The 15,530-nt window shown below is 37.8% G+C and overlaps 1 protein-coding gene across 2 annotated transcripts in view; it reads left to right on the top strand.

Moving 5' to 3' along the window:
- ACSS3 (acyl-CoA synthetase short chain family member 3) overlaps positions 1–15,530 on the top strand; it is a 155,255-nt gene that overhangs the window by 74,736 nt on the left and 64,989 nt on the right. For both annotated transcript variants that reach the window (XM_004781261.3, XM_045082952.1), the window contains exon 8: positions 14,762–14,913. In XM_004781261.3, the coding sequence (XP_004781318.1) occupies positions 14,762–14,913 (152 nt within the window). The remainder of the gene's footprint in view (positions 1–14,761; positions 14,914–15,530) is intronic.

Here is a 15,530-nt window from a genome sequence, read left to right on the forward strand (position 1 = left end):
GCAGAGAAGAGGAAGGGAAGCAGGCTCCCTGCTGAGCAGAGAGCCCGATGCGGGGCTCGATCCCAGAACCCTGAGATCATGACCTGAGCCGAAGGCAGAAGCTTTAACCCACTGAGCCACCCAGGTGCCCTATATTCATTTTTAATGAATTACAGCATTTCAGAGCTATAAGGTAGATAGTGAATTGGTGAGTGTGATGATATTCTTATGTAATGATGAATTTTGATTTAACAAAAATTGATGTTCTGAAGTACTAGTTCATTATGTGCCCAAGTCATCTATAGTTCATAAAACATATCGCTTATTGCTTGTAAGTGGTTCATGATATTTTATGAATGAATAATGAATGAATCCTTTTTCTCAGCAAAGATCTTTTTTTAATATTCTGAAATTTAATACATACCTATAACTGCATTGGCTGAAAAAACTCAAAAATGGCTATCTCTAAGTTGGAAAATCAGTTTAACTTCTGAATATGTTAAGAGTCCCCCACCTGAAACAATGTGTGTTCCAATAGGAACTCCTCAAGTGGAAAATACGATTTTCGTTTCTGCCGTGGAGGACACATAGCTCTGCATGTGCAGGGCGGAAACATAGGAAATTCTGGCTTTCTGCTTCGGCTTTAGCTTCCCAGTAGTTACCAAATTTGTAACACATTTCTGTTTCTTTTATTAAAACAAACGACAACAACAACAAATCCCACAAAAATTCTCAATTCCCTTATCCCCTTGCAGTTAGAACACTTTCTTCATCTTGGAAGGCCTGCCTTCCTCCACCGCCCTCCCCCGTTGGCATCTGTCGCCATCATCCCATTATAGCAGCTTTTGATAATTTCCCTGGATATCTCTATTTTTCCAAATGCTAATGGGCATTTTCAGTCCTAATCACTCTTGGCTCCTCAACCCTTGAAGGTTGTTGAATTTCTCTCTTCCCTTCTAAGACACAGCCTGCTCCTGTTTTCCAGAAGTTTTATAATGCTCTTTCCTACTATAGGAATTTGACATTTGTTGCCTGAAATATATTCCTCAGATCAAGTGTCTTCTTCTCACGGAAGCCCTCCTTGACCTCTCTGACTAGGTCAAATCTTGTCCTCTCTCAGTAGCACCTTAGGCTTCCCCCACTGGCTTGGATCCCAGATCCTGTTTCATTTTAGTTTGTAGGCCCCTTTGTTTTGCTTGTTTGCCCCTGTCTGCTCTAAGTCTGAGAAGAAATAGATTATCTTAGTGTTTTCTCACCATCAATTCTCAGCTAGCCTTTTTTTTTTTTTTTTTTTTTTTTTTAAGTATAGAGGCACCTGGGTGGCTCAGTTGGTTAGGCATCTGGCTCTGACTAGGGTCATGATTGCTGGGTCCTGGGATTGAGTCCCTCATTGGGCTTCCTGCTCACTGGGGAGTCTGCTTCTCTTTCTCTCTCTCTCAAATAAATAAAATCTTTAAGATACACACGTACACGTGCATTAATACATATATCTCACATATAGTTATTTATCACATAAGCATTATATCTCTTGAATTTTGGTCCAATGCCAGTTGAGAAATATACAAAAACCTGGAATGTGCGTGTAATCAGTAATAGGTGTCCTTAGCTTTGCTCTTGACAGGTGTTTGGTTCTAATAAATATTTGTTAAATAAATGCCTGGATGAAAATCAGAAAAAAAAAAAAAAAACAACAACTCAATTTTGTAAGTCAAGACTGTTTTCTGTTATGAAGGACTATGCAATTCTAATTATCTTTACCAGAGAATTTCATGAACAACTTAAACAATAGGTTATATTTTTTTAATAAGCAAAGATTTACTGTTATTCATTGAATTCGATGCATTTGAAGTATGCAACTCTAGAAGCCAGTTTAGACTAACCAGTTAAAATATGTAAACCAATTCTGAACAATTCAGTCCTTATTTTTGACAGGAAGAAAATAAGCAGTGCCTTTTTGGAAATTTACTTTATTAATGGAGCTGATTCCAACAGACCTAACCCCTATAACATACAGATCAAGACATATTTGGTACAGCAGTGTTGTCAGAGAAGAAATGAAACAAACAACACTTTAATCTAGGAACCTGAAGGTAGAAACAAATTTAGCAACCTGATATGTGTGTATCTGGTATGTGTGTGTTGGTAAATGGTGGTTCTACTCAGAGATGCTTTCTGGCTTCTTTCTTCTGTTTTGTATTTGTCCCCTTTTACAAAAAGCCTGTCATCTGCAGAATCAAAATCCAACACTTCTCAAGGTAAAGAAGGCTGGCTGGGCCCTCTTTATTCTTGTCTTTGCTTGGATACTAATGGACAATGTGTATCTTGTGTACACGTTTCAATTACATGAAACAGTGGAACACAGGCTTCTGTAATGACCGCAGTGTGGCTAAGCAAGAAATTAACTAACTTGACAAACATCTCCCCATTATAGTTCTTCCTGAGCCTTTTTATTTCTGAACTGCCCATAACATCCGCTCTTTCTGATTTGAGTCTTCTCTCCTCCTAGTGAATACACCTAAAGATGGTTCAATTTTTATCTTCTCAAACAACTCTTAGTTGTTATGTTTTCTATTGTTTTTATTAACTATGTGATTTATTTCTTCTCTAGTCTTTATTATTTCCTTGTTTCTGTGAACTTTGGTCTTAGTTGTTCTTTATCAAGTTCCTTGAGATGTAAAGTTAGTTCCTCTGAGATCTTTCTTTCTTTTTTTAATGTCAGGATTTATTGCTATAAACTTCATGTCTTCATGTCTTTGTATCACTTTTGCATCCCCTAAGTTTTTGTATGTTGTGTTTTCATTTTTATTTGTCTTGAGATACTTTTCAAATTTTCTTTTGATTTCCTTATTGACCCAATGTTTTCTCAAGAGTGTATTATTTCCACATATTTATGAATTTTATTGTTTTTCTTACTATTATTGATTTGTAGTTTAATTCCATTGTGGTCAGAAAAGATACTTGGAATGACTTCTCTTTTTTTAAATTTGCTAAGACTTGTTCAGAGGCCTAACATGTGATCTATGCTGAAGAATGTTTTAAATGCCCTTGAGAAGAATGTATGTTTCTTTGATGTTGTGTGGAAAGATGTTGACAAAGGTATACAAAGTTTCAGTTATTCAAGATGAAAAAGTTCTGGAGATCTAATATACAGTAACATGGCTAATTTAGTTTAAAATACTATATTGTATGCTTCAAATTTGCTAAGAGGTTAGATTGCAAGTGTTTTCCCCACAAACACACACACACAAAAGAAAAAGAAAATCATAACTATGTAAGGTGAAAAATATATTAATTAGCTTGATTGTGTTGATTATTTCACAGTGTATATATATGTATCAAAACATCCAAGTTGACATATTAAATACATACAATTTTTATTTGTCAATTATATGTCAGTAAATCTGAGGAAAATTATATAAAACTGCTTGCATGTAAAAATATACAAAATATACCAAAATATACTAAAATGGCTTTTACCTTAAATTAAAAAAAAAAGAAAGAAAGAAAGTCGTTTGCTCTTTTTTAGCTAAGTTATTACCTAGAATGGAATGTTAGTTATTGGTCACCTTCAGTTTAACTTGGCGTTAAGTCATAAACTAGTTGGTGTATTTGATCTTGATATGGCAGTTGTCATGTCTACATAATAACAGTCTCTTTGGAGATTCTCAAGGAGTGAAAGCTTGCTCTCATTTTACACTTGTTTGCTTTTCACAAGTTGCATACCTTAGAGCAGCAAGCCATGTCAGTAAACTCTTACGTACGCTCATTGGTAAACTAGGACAGATGGCTCTCTTAATAATTCAGCAATTAACTTTGAAGATATGTCATACATTCCACCTTCTCAGATGATAAATTAGGCAGAAGTAGAGGATTTAAGATTCTGAATTGTGATATAGGAACAAGGTCAGAATATCTGTGCTATTAATTTTGTTTTGCTTTTATCTTCCTATATGACCTTGAGTAAATTAATTCCATCTCTGTGGGAATCCATTTCTTCATTATTAAAACTAGAGGATTGACACATGTTTGCCCCATTCTGCACTTCGGTGACTCTTCTCCAAATCAATTATGTCTTTTCCTAGAATAAATATATTATTTGGTAATATGTTTTAACTTTTAATTCTGGAATTCCTTTCAGTTTATTGTCCTAGAAAGTGATGCTGACTCTTAAAATGCATTTACTGAAGGTTTCATTTTAAATTATTGAAAAATTTTCATGTTTGAGAAGAAGCACAGCAGATTAAGACTCCCATAGAACGGGCGCCTGGGTGACTTAGTGGGTTAAAGCCTCTGCCTTCGGCTCAGGTCATGATCTCAGGGTCCTGGGATCGAGTCCCGTATCGGGCTCTCTGCTGAGCAGGGAGCCTGCTTCCCCTTCTCTCTCTCTGCCTGCCTCTCTGCCTACTTGTGATCTCTCTCTGTCAAATAAATAAATAAAATCTTTAAAAAAAAAAAAAAAGACTCCCATAGAATGATTCTTGAAATTTTTACCTATTAATTGTTTGGCCTCAGATGAGTTGCTTAACTGCTCTCAACCTCAGTTTCCTCATCTATAAAATATCAATATTAACAGTACTTTTCTTATGTATCATTTAAGTGGTTAGTCATGAAAAGCCCTTAGAATAGTTGCCAAGATATAATAAGCTGCTGTTATTACCTAAACATTCGAATTTATTCTTTCCCAAAATATAATTCTACAGTACAAACACCAACCATTCATTCCTATGCAATCCAGCCAGCGTAATGCTTGAATTTTTAAATTTTCAAATAGTCCACATTTCTTCCTTTAGAGTCTGGTAACTGCAGCAGTCATCAGAGCACTAACGGCAGCTCCCTTTGGAGCATGTTAATTCTCTTCTAAGAGTCAGGCAAAGGAATCTATGCACAGGGATGTGTCGATCGTAACAGAATGAGTAGCATCTATGGACAATAACCCAGTGATCTGTCCCCTCAAGGATCTGTCCTTGCAGAGTAGAACTGGTGAGTGAAATAAGAGTGGCTGTGAAGCCTTTCATGTGTGAATAAATCAGCACATTTCATGGCTCACCATTATCCAAAGATGTATAAACTTTCACATCTATTTTTTGATGGGCTTTATCATTACTGGTTTATAAGCTGTGTATATCTTGGAAGCCTTCAGAATATTCAGCTTGATAATCTCTCACTGAATCCTCTTTTCATGAAGGAAGAGTTTAGGTACCCTTTATTCTCATGTTTGGTGTGAGGATGAGCTCTATACCTTCCTTTTTTGCACGGGAATCAGATAAAATAATGTCTATGGAATTAGTTGGAAAGCCTCACAAAATATCACAATATATGGGGCGCTTGGGTGGCTCAGTTGGTTAAGCAACTGCTTTTGGCTCAGGTCACGATCCTGGAGTTCTGGGATCGAGTCCTGCCTTGGGCTCCATGCTTGCCAGCGAGTCTGCTTCTCCCTCTGACCCTCCCCCTTCTCATACATGCGCTCTTTCTCTTTCTCTCAAATAAATAAAATCCTAAAAAATATGTCACAATATATATGTATAATTGGTGAAATATGACTACATACACATATTTTAGACATCGTTATAATCACTTTGTATACATGGATCAAAAAATTTTCTGCTTTGAAATTCTTAAAGTTTGAGAATATTGAGGATACTACTTTAGTGAATTTCAAATTATTTTTGTATTGAACACTCTTCAGACCATCCACAGGTACCTTCAGTGAACATACCTTGTGCTTTTTTATGCACTGGACCTGCTGTCTCCATGAGGACATCCTGTGACATATTGTCCACACATGGACCTTCTGAATTCTTATCCCCTTCAGGGTTTCATTTTAAAAATGTAACTGTTGCTTCCATGTATAGAGTTGTCTTCTTTTTGCAAAAATTTTGCATTTCCCATGTTAACTGGTTTTCTCGAATTTGATGATCCATTTTTTTTAAGGACAGAGATTCGCTTCTTTTTCAAGCTCAGAGATACGTTGCTTCTTTTGAAGACCAGTAGCCATGATGTTGCTAAGTAGTGCAGTGAAAGGCACACATCAGAGTCTTCTCCCGCTCTTATCTAATGGAAGATGATTTCCTTCTTTATTCTTTTTATCTAGTATAACAGCAATGTACTTTTATGTATGTACCGAAGGAGAAAAATGATGACACAGTTATTACTCTGATTCAGGCTATATAATTTGATCTTCTCAATCGGAAAAGATTACAAAGCTGATGCCAGCATCTTTTAGATTTCTCACATGACTAGTTGTTCAAAGATATTTATTTCTGAGTTTATTTTTCTCTCTGTGTGCCCATGTTTTATGTTGGAGCAAGCAAGTGCAGCTTCTGTCGTGGGTCCATCAACACTGTTTACTGGTGCCTGTTTTGAGCTCAATATTTTCTCGGGGTTGATAAGGAAACAGAATAAATATCAGATACACCCTTGGTGCTGAACGCAGACAAGATAGTCAAAGAACTAAGATGAATGTGAAGGACAGAAAGGAAACAAACCAAAACACCACCTGACTGAGAACTTTCTTACACGGTGTAGAAGATATGAAACTTTCTTCAGAAATTACATTGAGCCATTGCCTGTGGTAAAGACTCTACATTTAATTCTTGTACCTGTTCTGATGCAATTTTCTGATGATGGAACTAAATAAGGATCAAAGATATTAAACAAGCTGACTGAGGTTACATAGCTGGTAAGTGGCAGTTTGGATTCCACCCTGGCTCAAAATCTGTCTATTAGTATCTGAGGGGAAGTTTAGGATTAGAGTAGACCGGGAAAGCTCTGTGGGTGAAGCAGTTCCGGTAGTGATCATAGCTTCCGTTGATTGGGTGTTGGGTGATAGATAACTATTTCTCTTATACACCCATGGGATAAATATTTTGAGTCCCTATTTACAGCTGTAGAGACTGAAGATCAGAGACATTAAGTAACTTTACCAGTGGCACACAAGTGACAGAGTTGGGATTTGAAACAAAGTTCTCTGGCTCTCTACCCGTAATTTAGAGATGAACATTGGGAAATTACCGAGTAGTGCCAGCTAGTGGCCAGAACCAGGGTATCAGTGACCTTTAAGGAAAAGGCAGGATATTAGGGTGTCGGTGGATATCATAAGGTAGAGCCTAGTAGGAGGTTGAGAATAGCTTTGCTGTCTTTAGCAAGGACAATGATGGTTACCACCTGAACTGTGGTCGTTGCTGCTTGTTGAGGGGGAAGGAGTATTTTTAGTTTTGGTAGCGTCGATTTTAAAGCTGCTCCTCAGGGACGCCTGAGTGGCTCAGTTGGTTAAGCAGCTGCCTTCGGCTCAGGTCATGATCCCAGCGTCCTGGGATCGAGTCCCACATCGGGCTCCTTGCTCGGCAGGGAGCCTGCTTCTCCCTCTGCCTCTGCCTGCCATTCTGTCTGCCTGTGCTTGCTCTCTCCCCTTCTCTCTCTCTGATAAATAAATAAAATCTTAAAAAAAAAAAAAAAAGCTGCTCCTCAGACATTTGTATGGTATCAGGAAGGGGACGTTTGAAACTCAGAAGAACTTTCAGAATTAGAGGATGTAGAAGAGTTCATAATTTAAGTCCCTGAGGTGATTAAGGAACAGAGAGGTAAAGATTATGAAAGGAAAGCTATAAAAACTCTGAGGGAAAAATTAACAAGGCAGTGGGAGAATCTGAAAGATGGTATCGTGAAGCAGAAGGGGGCTTTCCAGAAGAGGGGGCATCAGCAGGGTCAGCTGCTTCAGAAGGAGGTCTGCGAGGACAACAGCTGAAGGGTTTTTGCAAGTAAGGTGTCATTGGTCAGCAATGCCATAGGAGGTCTGTGTTTGTTTCGTTTTTGAACATGGGGGGAAATATTAGGATGTTTGGAGGTAATTTTTGGTAAATTATTGGATGGTGTGGGGTAGCCAAACTTTGTACAACCTCAGGTTGAATTGCAGCATACATACAGATTAGCCACACTTTACTTCCTGGGCAGAAATCTGCTAGTGTAATAAAAGCAAGAAGCCGTTTAATTTCTCTGCTTATAGCAAAGTGTAACTTCTCACTCTGAGTCAGAAAAGCCCGAGTTTGTCTCTGAGTATGGTTGATGGCTCCTCAGCGTGGAGGAATTCAGAGGTGAGCGCTCTCCTGCTTGAAGCCATGAGCTACCAGCTACCCTAGTGATACACGCTCTCTGTGACTGCTGAGAGTGGTAAATATGTCAGAGACCCTCATTAGCTCAGCAGAATTACCAATTCCAGTGCTCTGCTTCATTTACTTGGCATTAATACTTTCAGAGGTAAGCATCTTTTTAGTGGGACAGATGGACTCTTATGACCTGGGTGGAAGCAATGGCTTATTCATTGGAGGGTAACCTCATCGTAAGGCCCCATATGGTCTACTCTCAGCGATCCGGGAGAAGGCAGGGGAAGAACCAAGCCAGAAAGGATAGCTTTCTCTCTTTTTAAAATTCAGCTTTATTGAGGTACGGTGGACAAAACGGTAAGATATTTAAAGTATGAATCATGTCATCTTCCATTTTTTTTTCACCAGTGTTTTATGGTTTCCAGAGTACAGGCTTGTCACCTCTTTGGTTAAGTTCATCCCTAGCTAGGTATTTTATTCTTTCTGGTGCAATTGTGAATGGAGTGGTTTTCTTAATTTCCCTTTCTGCTACCTCATTATTAATGTATAGAAACACCACTGATACCTGGGTATTAATTTTGTACCCTGCAATGTTACTGAATTCATTTACTACTACTAGTATGATGGAGTCTGGATATATATGCATCATGTCATATCATCTTTGAATAGTGGCAGTTTTACTTCTTCCTTACCAATATGGGTGCCACGGTGTTTCCAAGATCTAGACAGAAAATATTTGAAGAGGTTTCTATGTTGGGGAGGCTCTCATGCCTAACCTTGGCTTGGACTCCTTTTTTAGAATCCAATCAGATTGACTTATCTCCCTAGGAAGATGAATGTATACACATTAAAAAGATCAGAATACTCATAAACTTCCCTGAAGTCCAGTCAAAAACCCTTCATCTAAAAGATTAAGATAAAATCCTTTCAAGCTTTGATACAACCAAACAAAATCCTCAACACTGAAACTTAGCTTCCAGAAGTCTCTGGGAACACAGGATCAGCAGCTGGCCTGGGGTTGTTCTTCCCGACTGTAGAGAAAGGATCATTGTGTTCAGGGTGCTAGGTCCTATAAATCATAATATATAGGTACAGTCTGGAGTCTAGCAAGAAATAAAGAATGAGGCAATTCTTCCCAATTATTTTCTCAGTGAAGTCATATTTAGTTATAGTCTTATAGTCAGATTTCAGTTATCAGTATTTTTTTTATTAATACTTGGATTGGCTCATTTATTTATAACAGGTGGGAAAAGGCTAGTGTTGAGCTCTAGGCTCATCCTCTAGGGTGATGAGGCAGGTGGTATTGCCTAACCTCAGGTAATGCCTAATATCTAAGGACTATGGTTTTCAACCCAGGCTGCAGATTAGAATTCTTTAGGGTCCCCATGAAACATTACAATACAGGCCCAACTTGGGCCAATTATATCAGAATCTCTGGGAGCCAGAATCAGACACTGATCCCTTTCAGAAGCATCCAGATCAGGGCATGTGGATGGCTTAGTTCGTTTAGCATCTGCCTTCAGCTCAGGTCTTGATCCCAGGTCTTGGGATCGAGCCCCATGTCGGGCTGCTTGCCAAGCTAGTGGTCTGCTTCTCCTTCCTTCTGAGTCCCTTCCTGCCCCTTGCTCAGACTTTCTCTTTCTCAAATAAATAAATAAGAACTTTAAAATAAAATAAAAGAAAGCACCCCATGCACTTCTAATCTACATTTAGGGTTGACAGTCAAAGGATTGAGTCAAATTAGATAGCAGTATGGACAGATAAAGGAAAGCAAGGTAGCAGCATATCCCCACAGGTGAGACCCATGAAATTATGGGAAATCTCTAGCAAATAATCTATGAAGTGAGTTGATATAAATTCTTAGTTATCAATTGTATTGATAAGCAACTTTTTCCTCCTTAAAAGAGAATCTGCTATAGTAACCAAATCCTAGACCTGAAGGTCTTAAGGCATAGAGTAGTTCTCTCATTGGGGTTTAAAGCGGCAGTAATGTTTTCAAGATTGGAACAAGATAATGTAAGTTATTGAGAGAGGGACTTTACAGAAGAAAAAGCCCATTTTCCAAAGAGGTTGTACACTCATTTGGTTCATATTTCAAAATACACGAAAAGGTGAAGAGTGCAAATCTCACTGTCCTCTGCTCCCAGCTCTTCAATTTCTCTGAGTTGGAAGCAATCTTCTGTGTCTTCTGTATTCTTACATAAGAAATCCCCCTCCTTTATTTTCATACAGATGGCATCATCCAAATGATAGGCAGACTATTCTGCATTTTTGCTTTTCTTTTGCTAAATATTGTATCCTGGGGAACTGCTTATGTTTTAACAAGTCTCAAGTTTAGATGTTGCATGCCCAAACTTTCATCCTTCGGTAAAGACACGAGGCATGTAGTAGAGATTTAACAAATGCTATTGCCAATGTCATCCCATTTCCAAAATAAACAAGCTGGCACTGCTGCACCTGTCTGCTGAAATTAAATTCAGAACTAGTCTATAAGGGATGTTGCTGTCTTCACCTTAGAACTGCAGTACAAACATGCCTTCAGTGATATTCTCAGAAGTAGTGTTCAAAGAGACCAGATGTATTTCTAATCCTGCCACAAAAAGAGGCAAGAACCTCAGCTGGCTTGGAAATTTTTATGTCAAAGTCCGAGAAACTACAAGTAGCTTTGACACCAAGCCTTTGGATAAACTGAAATCATAGGATTAATGAAGAAAATGATTTTTTTTTTTCTCATAGATCAAACTCAAGTGTTTAAGCTGGTCTTTGTCTTGGTAAGGGACTGTCTTTCACTACTTGCCAGTGCTGACCCTGAACCTCAGTAGGGATTATGTGAGAAGCTGAGACATCAGTTGGTTTTCTAATTCACAGTCTATCATCTCTGATTCCTGTGAACACATTGAATCGTTAAGTGGTAGAGAATTGTATGCGCACCTTAATCTTCAGGTATTTATCTGTCTTGGTTTCTATGCTTTGTACCATCACTCACCACATCATAAATATTAGCTGTTGATGTTCTGTAAATCTCTGATGTTAAAAATTCATTACTTCTAACAGCTGTAAGCTCAGAATCTCTGCTTTGCCACTGGAAGGATTGCTTTTTGCTTTTGGTTTCTGGGTAGCAATGGACACTTTAGCCATTAGTTTGGAGAAGGGAATAAAAGCAAACAGTAATGACATCAATTTGAGTTTTGCACAGTTTTTAAATTATTGTTACCTTTTAGCCACATTACTGCTTTTGGTGTGTATGTTTGTTAAAATTCCCCAGAGTTTTAGAATCTTCCTACTTTTCTGTTGAAGAGCGTTTGGCTGTCGCTCCTCACTGAATATGCAAGTTCTGGAATCAGAGTCATTTTCTCCAGGCAACTCAGTGTGGTTAGTGTGTTATTATTTTTAAAAAATACTGTAAAGGAATTATATTGCCTGTGTGTGCACACATGTACATATATGTACACAAGCTTGTGTGTTTACAGGACGGCAGGGGAGGACAGTGTTCAATAAACCAATAAGCCTTTGAGTCACTAAATTCTAAAGCAGCGAAACATATAATAGCATCGAAAAATTCTGTGGAAATGGGCAATAAAATGCAAAATTCTGAACCTTTTGAGCTCAGGTAACTTACAAACGAATATGGTGAGATTATATGCATCACTTCCTTCAGTGTCCTAATAGGAATGCTATGTTATTATGATTTTTATGCTCAATAAATAGACTATTATGAAAATGTATTTGGTGTGGGTCAGAATTATAATACTAATTATTATTTATAAAAAGATATGGCAGAGTTTTCAACTGATATTCCTAGTGTTTAAGCTACCATTATCATTAGACATAATTAATTGAAGGCATTATACAATACATCAAATTGTGTCCTTTATGTTGGTAACCATGGTGTAGCATTTTGTTATGACCCTAATATCACCTTTTTGTGAGTATATTATCTTTGTCCCATGACACTGGAACTGTAGTGGAATTCAATTCCAATTGGCTATAAAATATCTTTGTTCAGTGGAGGTCAAACTACTTTAAAATATTATCTCAGTGCTTTTAGCTTATCGAGGAAATATTGGAAAAGTGATTTATTTTTATTTAGTAGGCGAGAAAATGGCAGCATAGACAGGGAAAGTCAATTGTATAAAGTCAGTTAATAAATCATCTTTATGTGGGTGAGATCAAGTTTCCAAAGTCACAATCTCATACACCAGGGCCTGAACAGTGCCCAAAACAGATCAAAAAAGTAAAAGTCAAATTTTCACCTCACTGGGTGCAAAAGAGTAAACCTGCTGGTTCATTTTAGATGGATGTGCTCAAGGCTTCAAAATTTGTGAGTCAAGTTATGTATATGCGTTGCCAGATTATATCTGACAGCTTTTTGACCTGTATGAGATGGTAAGGGAATAAATTGAAATTAAGTGCTTTGGGATAGTCGTGTTAATAAAAATGAATTTCTGGTTGCAATAAATACTTTGGTTTTAAAAAAGCAAGAGAAAAAGCAACAGAATATAAGAAAAAGGTTCTATTTAAAAAAAAGTATGTATACTTACATTAAAGACTATTGAGGGTAATCATTTAAAAAAAAGAAAACACCGGGGCGCCTGGGTGGCTCAGTGGATTAAGCCGCTGCCTTTGGCTCAGGTCATGATCTCAGTGTCCTGGGATGGAGCCCCGCATCGGGCTCTTTGCTCAGCTGGGAGCCTACTTCTCTATCTCTCTCTCTCTCTCTGTCTGACTCTCTGCCTACTTGTGATCTCTCTCTCTCTCTCTGTCAAATAAATAAATAAAATCTTTAAAAAAATAAAAAAGAAAAAAAAGAAAACACAGACTGATAGATAACACCCTATCCAAGATCCAAGTAGATGCAGATAGTGAATTGGGATTCATGAATCCTATGGTTGGCCTCTTCTTATCATCTGTTCATTCATTAGTCTCTGTTGGGGGAGAGGTCTCAGTTTACTACTAGCGACTTCTTTCCTCTTTTTACCGTATCAGTGTTTCCCAAGTGTGTTTTACAGAATATAAGATCCATGAAATGTGCATATAGGGGGTGTGGACAGAGAAGTTTAGGAAAGATTACATATAGTAACTATCTTTGGGGAATTCCTGATGTTCTTTAATCCTTTAAGTCTTCAAGAAATGGTCGAAAATCAGAAACCTGTTTTCCATTTTTTCTCCCAACCCCTCCAAAAAGGATTTGCTTGTGAAATACATGTGTTTGTGTGTGTGTGTGTGTAGTATGTATTTTTTTCACATAACATATATTAACATTCCAGGCACTTTGCTCTAGAATCAGAGGAAGAAGTAGCGGTTTTGAGAATGGATTGAGAGATAAGGGGCTGGAGTTGGGCCAACGTAGATTTTTGTAGAATCACTGATTTATGTATGCTATGTTCATTTTCCATTTCACAGAAAAGTCTATTAAAAGATGCTTTGGGGGACGCCTGGGTGGCTCAGTGGGTTAAGCCTCTGCCTTCGGTTCAGGTCATGATCTCAGGGTCCTGGGATTGAGCCCCACATCAGGCTCTCTGCTCAGCAGGGAGCCTGCTTCCTCCTCTCTCTCTGCCTGTCTCTCTTCCCACTTGTGACCTCTCTCTCTCTGTCAAATAAATAAATAAAATATTAAAAAAAAAATGCTTTGGGAGGCACCTGACTTGCTCAGTCAGTTAAGCGACCACCTCTTGATTTGGGCTCAGGTCATCATCTCTGAGGGTTGTGAGATCCAGCCCCACATCTGCTCTGTGCTGAGCATAGAACCATGTTTGGGATTCTCTCCCTCTGCTCCTCACCACAGTGTGCTCTCTCACTCTTAAAAAAGGAAAAAAAAAAATGCTTTGTGTCCTTTTGATTACATATTTTATAAAAATTTTTAGATTTTTATTCATGGGTTTTCCACTGACTTTGTTAAATGTCATTTTGAGGCTATAGAAAAGATACGTTTGTGGATATCTTACTGAATTTTTTTAAGTCATAGAAGTTGCTTTCCTTGGAGCGAGGCATTTAATTGGAAAAGTCATTGTTCAGAAATCCCTGTGATTCCATATCTTTTTCTCTTCCCAAACACTTTGAGAATTGTTATAGTCACTTTTTTTTTTTTTAAGATTTTATTTATTTATTTCTAAAGAGAGTGTGTGAACTGGAGGGAGGGACAGACAGAAAGAGCAAGAGGGACTGTCCTGCAGACCAGTCTGAGTAGGGAGCCAGATGTGGGGCTCTATCTCGCGACCCTGAGATCATGACCTGAGCCCAAATCAGGAGTCCACCGCGTAACCCACTATTGTCACTTTTAAAAGTATCATGAAAAAGAGTAAGTTAGAAATTCGTAGCAATCATATTTGTCATTTAGTTTACCCACCTAAACGATGTATTTAATTTCTTGGCTAATTGAAGAATGTTCTTTGTTATTAATTTGAATGTGATCTCTATTTCCTGTCCTTTATCTTTCAAAACTCAAGAAAGGAACAATTGCAGTGTGAAAAGCTTTCAGGATGACGTAATGGGAGTAAATGGCCTCTCTGAAGCCTGGGCGTTTGGTTTGTTTTATTTACGATAGAACATGGGGATATTTTAAAACCAAGATTTGTTGAGCACCCCATCTTATTAATATTGCCGTGTTAAATGTGTAAGTATTGAACTGTCAGTGAAATATGAGACATTTTACCCAGTGACATTTTAAATGAATCTCATTGTAGGGGAAGCCTGTGGGAACACCAGATGCTGGTGCTTATTTCCGCGTGCTCGCAGAGCATGGAGTAGCTGCCTTGTTTACAGCGCCGACTGCAATTAGAGCCATCCGTCAACAGGACCCTGGGGCAGCCTTGGGGAGGCAGTACTCTCTGACAAGGTGAACTTGGGATGCACAGGGCAAATTACATTAAAAACTGCAATCAGAATGAATAACTGAACATTATATATATTTTTTGGCACTCCAATACCTCTATGGAAAGAGCCAGAAGACTCTGGATGTTATTAAGAATGACTGTTCTAAACATAGCTTTGAATCCGTTAGAATTTTAGCTATACTAGGACTATTTTTTAATACCAGATTGTGTTTATTTCAGTTCAGTTCTTACCAAAATATTTCTCCTTTTGAAACCACGGTGCTTATATTTCCCTTAAAGTAAAATGCTGACAATGACTTAAAATGCGTTTATACATATATAATAGTATCTGTCTGTCTTTTGAAAATAGAATAATGATGTAAATAGAAGGGAAATATTATTTGATTTCATATATGCAGATAAAATATGAAAATTATACTCCAAGTTAGTGCTGTTGAAAGAGTGGAGGAAATTGTTTTTCTGTTGTTTTGTACTAATAGTTTAAATATTTTTTGCTGGTTTATTGACATCCATTTCAGTTTAATGATATGTATGTTCAAAGATAATTATAGCAATTTGTATCTTCAAGGCAGTTTCCAGCATCAACTCTTTTTAAACCTCTTTGAAATTGGTCCCTGCT

Source organism: Mustela putorius, unplaced genomic scaffold (genome assembly GCF_011764305.1).
Source record: "Mustela putorius furo isolate JIRA1106 unplaced genomic scaffold, ASM1176430v1.1 tig00000640_pilon_pilon_pilon, whole genome shotgun sequence".
Classification (NCBI taxonomy): domain Eukaryota; kingdom Metazoa; phylum Chordata; class Mammalia; order Carnivora; family Mustelidae; genus Mustela; species Mustela putorius.